Here is an 8,751-nt window from a genome sequence, read left to right as displayed (position 1 = left end):
TTTCAAACAAAATTCTACAGCAATGCCTATATAGTTTACTCAATCTTTAGGGTCATGTGACAGATGCATACTACTATCTGTCTTTCTTACAGCTTCCAGTAAATGCTGTGTAAATCATTTCTTGTTGCATGTAATTGAGCAAGGGCAATGGTAAACAGGAAGAGATTGCTTACCTCCAAGTAGGATAATTCTCATTAATATAGTATTTGATACCTCTCCCACATTGCATTAATTGATTCAGACTGCCAACTGTTGTATAGGACAATCCTTAACACATATAAGATTGTCTGGAAAAACTGTCTGTCTTTCTTAAGCCAAATACAAACCTCATGATCTAGTGCTAATCAAATGGTGCTTTTCCAAAAATAATACAAGAAAAATATTTTTAACTTTTATCTGACTTTTGCTTCAGAATTTTATGAACCACTTCACTCTCCTTTAGGATTTAAATTCCCAACTAGCAGAACTGGATTGGCTAAAACATCGTTTTCCAGATGCAACTGTAAAATGATTTTAAATAATCCATGAAAGATCTATGCTCTGATTTTATTCATAACATATAAAGAAGCAAGAGGTTTATCCTTTAAAAACATGTCTTTGCTTTGCATATAGCAACTGAGAAAGATGCGCGCTTTAGAAGAGCCTGCTTTCTCTGTCCGGACCAGATGGTGGCAGTGGCCCTCCATGCACCCATCCTCAAACACCTAGTGGTGCCCTGGCACCGCTAAAGGAGACCAACCTGCAGGGAAGGCACCTCAAAAGTACTGTTTTAGTTTGGAGTCAGTGTTCTTGGTAATATTTTCTTCAAAATATTCGCATTGGTTCTTTAAGTGGCTTGTGAATAATATCTTTGCAATAGAAATAATGCCATTTTCCCAGGAGAGAGTAAACAAAACATAGATGTCTGCTCTCTGTGTTTCCCTCACCTGGTGATAGACTGGAGAAACTCTTACCACCCAAGTGTGCAAGAGAGGATTTCAAACCTGTTCTGCATGTATTACCAGCAGTGCATTAAATACTTTATAATACAAAGACATTCCCTGAACACTCAAATGAGATGTTTTAGTGCACAGCCATGGCTTAGGATGACATCAGGAGTTGGTCCATCTGTTAAGGGCAATAAGTGAGCAATACCAAGTTTGGAAACCCCTGTTCTAGAGGGAAGAATCATCTTCAATCTGTTGTTGGGTCCTTTTATTTTCTAGTGGAGACTTTACATTTATGTCTGTAGGTGCATTTGCAACTTTCCTGCATGGCCTACACTAGAAGACTTTACAGTGTTTAATCTTGACTGTTGCCAATGTATTCATTAACACATTGTTGAATATGGTTTGTCTTGATCTACTGTGTTCAGCTAGTCAGTTATCTTGATTATTGGCAATGACTGTGTTTTGTTATAGAGTAACAAGGACAGAGGAAGTGGTGGAAATTTCACAAAATTTTCAAATATATTCTGGGGGGACAATGACAATATTATATAATGAAGAAAGCCCAATTCTTCAAGGAAGCTTCAAGAATTAATGTTAAGGCTTTAGAGACTAAGCTTTGACCTTGCTGTTTAGCTTTGAACTATAAAATCTCCCGAACAAAACCAAAGAGTGCATCTCCAAGCAGAGCACCTAGCATAAGCCCCTAATTCTGATCACAGGAATGCATTGTAGAGATGTTGAGTTGGTTAATCCTGAAAGAAGAAAACATTTTTCTTTTCTTAATTTGCATTTTTTAAAACATGTTTGTTTGTTTTTCTGTTCATCTCCCCACGCCTGGTAAATTGTGAATTTCTCTTTTGGCTATGCGTGAGAAGGAAAATTTGTTTCATTCTACAAATGTATTGATCATTCTGTAGCTCAAAAATATCAAAGTGCAAATGCCTTACTTTCCAAAGGAGTTGGTCTTGCAATAATTACAATAATTTGACTGTCACAACTCCCTATTTTCATAAGCTGAACTGTGGCTTTAAAGTGACACTTACAGAGGTCTCACACGAAAGTGAACAATAGGGTGAAAAAGCAGTTTTGAGGGAGGAATTGGTTGGCGATTGTGTTAGATTGTTAGTGTTTTGAAAGGGGCAAACATCTCAATGCTGATTTAACCCCTGAATCTGCTACTGTTCAGAAATAGATAAAATATTCATGAAAAGGAGTATTTTAGGGACAGAGACATGCTGATTTGCATTGATGAAATATTTTACTACTTGGTGGTCAGGGTTAAATGTTCATTGCATGAAGTTGGAACAAATTGTGCACTCGGTGTTGAGACAGTAGCAAGGCTTGGCCACAGGAGGCATTGTGAACGTTTGCTACAGCAAAGAGATTTCCTTAATCACTAGTGGTTTGTGGGGTGGGAGTGCATTGTGAGGAGCAGTAGATCAGCTCTTTTCCTAACCCCAGTCCTGGTGCTGGCTCTGCAAACTGTTCTTGTGGTCTGAATGCATTGAGCCATTGAAAGGTTGCGGTGCTGCTTGGGCTGGGCAGCTTCTGTATTAAGAGATCAGAGCTGGCTTTCTCCCAGCCTATGTGAATGGATTTGATGTCAAGGGCAAGGAAAGGCAGCTGCTGCAGCCTGAGAGGCACCACCCACCCACCTGTTTGCTGGCGAAAGTGTTCCTGGCCCCAGGTGAGACTCCTGCCTTTCACTCTAAGAGTCTCTAGAGTGTAGAAATCCTAAACACGCTCCCTCGGGCCTCCAAGTGTAATGCCTGCCAGAGAGCAGTACTTACCCAAAGTATCTGTGAAGTTTCCTTCGGTCCTATTGCTAATGATTCTCTTAATTCATATGCAGGACTCAGAACTTAACTTCCCATTTTAGGCAACTTTATAACTGAGCTTAAATTAGAATGTCATCTGATAAGGCAAAGTTCCCACATCTACTGTCTTATGACAACTGAATAAATCTAATGAACAGTGATAGTTCTAGTGGATTTGTAGGGTACAACAAATGTCCTTGAGTAAGTAGGGCATGTTGCATGCAGGTTTCTGAAGGCAGAAAGGAAAGGAAAGAAGAAATAAACTGTTACTGGCTTTCAAGAATTTAGGCTCTTATTTCAAACTTAATTTAATTCTTATGGAGAAAGAGTTCCTTTAGGAGCAGCCAAAGTTTAATCAGTAACACAACAGCGATTTAGCTCAATTCTCAATATCTTAGTCATACGGAGAAGCTGCTGCAACTGATTAGAAACCCCATTTCATTGAAATATTGCATGGAAGCATGAAAATTCCAGTGTGGAAAGGCAACAGTCACTTCATCATTCTAGATCCCATGTTAACGCATCACCAACTCTTGCATTCAAAGCCCTTTTACAGAAATTTAATAGTTGGGGGACTGATAACCACCCACAACCCTTAATTCTGAGTGATTATTCTAAACACAAATTAACACATCTGGGGCACCACTACTGAGAACTGAAAGTGAATCATCCATCGGGTGGAAAAAAAAAAGTCAACGCTTCTTTGGAATGTCTGTGGATTAACTGCTTTTGTGTATGTTTCCAAACACTTTGTCAATAGCATCCCCTCTGTAATAAATTACTTTACTAGTTCCTTTCACACTGTTTACAGGCAGATCATCTAGAAGTTTGGAATATATACTCAAATAAGATTTTCCAAGTTACAAGAATTATTATTCACTATAGGTAATTTTATTCTTTATATTCTCTACATATTTGAACTTTTACTCAGTAAAACCATAACAATGTATAAGTATTTAAAAAAACAAATCAAAGCCACAAACTGTTGGTCCCCAAGGAATAAAGCAAGCAATCAGTTCAATAAACACACTTGATTTATTTTGTATAAAAAGGGTTAAGTTTACAACTAAACTTTTATAAAAAGTTTAGCATGATTAAGTACATCATTACACTTTTTGCAGAAATTTACATTTCTGCCACTATACAAGAAAACTCTAATTAAAGAGTTCACAAGGTTTCACTTATATATATATATATATATTTATATATAAATATATACACAGCATTCAGTCCTAGGTTTGTGTCAAAAAAGGTAATTTCTGACCATAGACTTTCCTAAAAAACTGAACACTGGATCCTTCTGGTACTCACGCTCCACCTTTGGAAAAAAAAGGCAAAGTCTGCTTAAAATGGGCAACTCCTTGTGAGATTTTGTTTCGCTCCCCACGTTGGGAATAGTATATAAAGGAAGCCTTCCAACTAGGGAAAGGGTATTTAAGAGTCTCTTCATAAATAACTAGGTTCAGTCCAAGTTGAAGAATGGGGTGGGGATAAAGATCAATCTTGATTTTTCTTCTTTATTAATTTTAAAAGGTCCTTTTAGATGTGGATTCCCCCTCCAGATACAGCTGAAAAATAAATTCAGCACCTCAAAAAAAAAAAATCCTGTAGATATGTTCTTGTGCAAAAAAAAAAAAAAAACAAAACTCATCAGTGGAACACCTGCAAAAGATTGAAAAGAGGCGTATTTAGGAGAATGCTAACAGGGCAGAGATCCGGACAGACTGGCGCCAGAGAGGAAGCCACAGTTTGAACATTTAACCAAACACTCAAAGATTGGGCAAACCCTGGCGTCCAGATGCAACACATACACGCTCACACACTCACTCTCAAGAGCACAAATTGAACATTAAAATAACATACACTCAAGGGAGAGGATAGAAAGAGGATTCTCAGTCCAATCTCTATTTAGATCTCTGTAAATGCACTGCTCAGAGGCGCTGGTCTGCCTCTTACAGCAATTATTTGATTAAAAGCAGTCATTTATTTAACTGATAGTGTAGACAATCCTACATCACAAAATTTAAGAAATTGTGCCAAGATTCCCAACTTAATCGGTCACTCTGGCCCGGGAAGTTAAGACTTCAGGAACAGATAACCAGAGAATTGGCATTGAGCAGTGAGTAGTATCAGAGCAAACAGTCTGTGCTGCTTAATTATCCTTAGAAACCAAAATATACTTTGGACTATCAGACTCAATTATTAGTCTAATTTTTATGGTTGGATTGCTGGTTATAAAGGCATCTCCTAATCAACTTTTATGATTGACTTCTTAAAAATAGTAACAGCCTCATAAACAGAATTTTTCCATTCTAAATGGAAGCACTTTCATCTGAAGCCTAAAAATAAGATTCACTTTACTCACCGTCTGATTTAGCCACAAAGTGCTTTGCTGTCATTTGACATTAGTTCTGAGGGGAATTCAGATGCCTGCAAGGAGAAAATAAAACAGAGCAGTGTTAAATGTCTAAGCAGTCAAAAAAGCAGAAAAAGTACTCTGGATCGTGAAGTTCTTCACTCATAACATGTTTTGATAGAGACTCATAACAATGGCTAGCAGAGGTAGTGGCAGTTTTCCTGGAATTTCCATACATTTTAATCTAGCCCTATTTCTTCAGTAACCATTACTCAGGTTGGCCACGTTCTGCATTAAAGACAGTTCTAACATTGACTTAAAATACYGTATCTAGGTCAATGGACAGAGACAGGGTAGCTACGAGGATGTCATTTACCTGTAATGACAGGATGCTGATGTCTGTGTTTAAGGTGGTCAGAGGAGTTCTGGAAGAAGGATTTTGTCCTGGTCTCTGGTGATGGAGACTGACAATACTGGGATGTGAATCTAAGGCGATCTGCAGGTCCAGAATGTAGTCAATAACATGCTGCAGGATTTCCATCTTGCTAACTTTCTTGTTCTGAGGGATGCTGGGCACTAGCTCTTTCAGTTTGGAGTAGCAGTCATTCATGTTGTACAGCAAACTCATAGGATCATCCACGGGGGTTTTGCTCCGGGATATGCCTAGGTTGTGCTCCGAGAGGCTGTTTTTCCTGACAGATCTTACAGGACTGAAAGCTTTCATGCTGAAAGACAGACGGAGAGAGCGGTTCCAGCGCACAGAAACACTGTGGGAGCTCGCTCTCCGCTTGCTTCTCTGCCTCCCTGCCTTTCCTCTCTCTGAGCAGCTGCCTGAGCGCAGAATGAAGCGGTAGGCTGCTCGTGCCGGCTTTTATACTGCAGGCGCGGGAGCTGCCAAATCCAGCCTGTGCTCGCTGCCATTGGAGGCAACGAGCATGTCCATCAGGCCCCGAGACGCTCTCACTGGTACAAATATGAGCGAAGCGGCTGCTCGGGCCTTCCGTGTTCGGAGCCAATGTGGGGAAGGAGGTGTGGCTGCACCAGGCACAGCTGAGGGTAGTAAATACTGTACAGTAAATGCTGAGCCCGGACTCACAGCGAACGTTTTACAAAGGCACTTAGGAAGGAATGAAATGAGCATTTTTACATTGCGATTGTGGAGATCAGAGTTCGGTCACAAAACCCTCAGCCCTCTCCCTCCGTACTTCTCCCTGTCGTATGAAAGACATCCCCCTAATATTCTCCTCTCTGTTTTGGAGAGTTAAAGTAGGAATAAAAAAATGCTGCRAATATAAGGGCTGAAAAAGGCTGGGGGGAGTGTATACAGATTGTTAGGGCAGACACTGAAGGGGTGAGGAATGCATTGCTGTAAGCATTCTTTGTGGAGAATATGATATAACTAGATAATATTTACGGTTTTAACAAGGTGTTGGTGCAGGCTGAGACTTCCTGAAAGTCACTTTGAATTAGAGTATCAAGCAGCTCTTCAAAGTGCCTATTTAAAAACACAACTGCATACATCAATGGTCTGGCTCAGTAGTAGACCACTGTAGGCTCCAGATTTAGGCAGGAGATGTAAGTGTAAAACATAAAGATAAATAAACATATAAAATCAACTGGAACTTTCTTCTCTAATGACAGAACACCGCTACAAGGCTGAGAGCTCAGAGAACCCTGACAGACTAAGAAGTCACTGTTTGCTTGCTGTTTCCTGAGGACAGGGCTATTTTAAATGATGCTATTAATTGGAGATCATTAGGCAAATGTGCATATTGAAAGTACATTTACATGTATTACCCTTGAAAGGCTGTTCATCTGCACCCTATCAGTGCATGTGACATGTTACTGTAATTAATTATGCATAGATTGTTTCTGGTGACAAACGTGAATACTTACTGCACGCTGTACTTTTGCAGCTTTTGGTTGCAGCCAATGAAACATCTTCCAGAAACATTCCAGAGGAAAAAGTTGGGGTTTTGTTTAACTGGAGAAATGATTTCAATTTTTTTTTCAAGTTTAGGTCAATTGCATTTTTCTATATTTTGCTCATACCGATTGCTCTATAATATACCAATGTGTCTCCCAACCATCTTTTCACATAAGTTAAACTTATGAAAGTGTAGATTTCTGTACACAATTAATATATACGGGATTCTACATGACATAGAGCAATTCTATAATAACCATCTGAATGCTTAAAGTACATTTTTCTTTATTTCAAACAAAAGCATAGACGTGACATCTATAAAATCAGTTAAGATTGTATTGCCTATCGTGACTATTAAAAGCAGACAAATATCGGACTTATCTGTGCTGTTGTTGCATAGCTACACTAAATGAATTGGGGATGTGGGAGAGGAATGTTACGGACACTTGGAGAAAAAGCTCTATAGAGATCGATGAATATTTTTCTCCAATTAATGTTGCATTCCTTAGCTGGTGTTTTGCTATTCTCTAACAGGACATTTTGGTGGCTGTAACACAAGCTTATTTGCCCCACGGCTTTTATTTGAGGGTGGACTGTAGGCGGTGCTGAGGCTGACAGGAACACAATTCGGTCATTTTGAAATGTGAAGGGTGAAAGTGAATCTCTACATTCAGTCTGATAGGAAGACAAACACATTGTTCAAGTGCAGTTAAAGAGAGTAAATAATAATAAAAACCACCCTGTCAATTAACAACTTGATTAAAATAACCTGCTGTATAGCAACTTTAATCCTTTTCCACTTTACATCACTAAAATCTCAATTTAAATTGTATCTGGTACTTGATTTGCTGCCACAGGTTTTAGTCCTTCAGCGTGTTTGTGTTTCTGTCTCGTGAATGCACCAGTGGAAGAAATTTTATTTTGACACTATTTTTGGCATAATAATAGCCAATGTAAACAAATATGTTCATGCTTCTTCCATCATTATTTGTCATTCTTGGACAGTGAAACAATGTTACAGTAACGTCCTTCTAGTCTTTGCAAAGGACGTGTTTGCAACTGGTTTCATTTTTCCATACTAAGGCCTTAATACACTTTTTAAAGTAGTGAGCAGTTTTATGAAGAGAGGCTAACCTGATTATTTTCTCTATTGTCAAATAGTTCTAACGCGGTCCTTCTACACGAGTATAATTTGTGAATATGTAAATTCCAGTTCTCCTAATGTCAGATCTTTTTGTAAAATTTCTTTCTCTCACTTTTGTTCTTTTAACCTTGAAAGGTTTTACAGTAGATTGCTGGCTCTGAAAACTACTCTTTTTGCTCTCTAATGCACATAATACAAATCATTTTAGCAGCTTGAGGCAGCCCTGCGCCTTGTAACTGGTGTGGCCCCTGACAAGGAGCTGTGCGAGAAGGCGGACGGTTTCTGGAAGGAGTCGCAGGACTCACCACGGCTTTGCGCTACTCGGCAGGGGCTTTCCGCGAGGAGCTCAGCGCGCTGCACGCACGGGCACCTCCGGCGGCAATTCCCCCGGGAGGAGCGTCCGCCTCTTGTTTTCAGCCTGGACTTTTATAGCCAATTCCCAGCCCCGAAAGGCTGCTGCAAACATCTGGTAGGAAACCATCTCCGCTCGCAGCGCACAAAGCGCCGTTTCTCCTCCTCGCCCCCCCGCGCCGCGGCCAAGAGGCACAAGCGCGGGGCGCGGGGCCCCGCCCGGGGGC

The 8,751-nt window shown here is 39.9% G+C and overlaps 1 protein-coding gene across 1 annotated transcript; it reads right to left on the bottom strand.

Annotated features, from left to right (window-relative positions):
* Window positions 1–3,621: 3,621 nt before the first annotated feature.
* Window positions 3,622–5,974, bottom strand: ID2 (inhibitor of DNA binding 2). The gene is made up of 3 exons (XM_026084909.1): window positions 5,479–5,974; window positions 5,112–5,176; window positions 3,622–4,408 (listed from the first exon to the last, which is right to left on the bottom strand). Exons 1-2 carry the CDS (start codon window positions 5,824–5,826, stop codon window positions 5,120–5,122), a joined length of 405 nt encoding a protein of 134 aa, XP_025940694.1. The 5' UTR covers window positions 5,827–5,974; the 3' UTR covers window positions 3,622–4,408; window positions 5,112–5,119.
* Window positions 5,975–8,751: the final 2,777 nt, after the last annotated feature.

The sequence above is a fragment of the Apteryx rowi genome, unplaced genomic scaffold, assembly GCF_003343035.1.
Source record: "Apteryx rowi isolate R43461 unplaced genomic scaffold, aptRow1 scaffold_654, whole genome shotgun sequence".
Taxonomy (NCBI): Eukaryota; Metazoa; Chordata; class Aves; order Apterygiformes; family Apterygidae; genus Apteryx; species Apteryx rowi.
This window is presented reverse-complemented; position numbering and strand designations above follow the sequence as displayed.

Coding starts and splice junctions, on each gene's coding strand:
- ID2 (XM_026084909.1), bottom strand. CDS start 5,826: ATGAAAGCTTTCAGTCCTGTAAGATCTGTCAGGAAAAACAGCCTCTCG. Junction 5,177..5,478: donor TCAGCATCCTGTCATTACAG/GTAAATGACATC, acceptor TTCTCCTTGCAG/GCATCTGAATTCCCCTCAGA.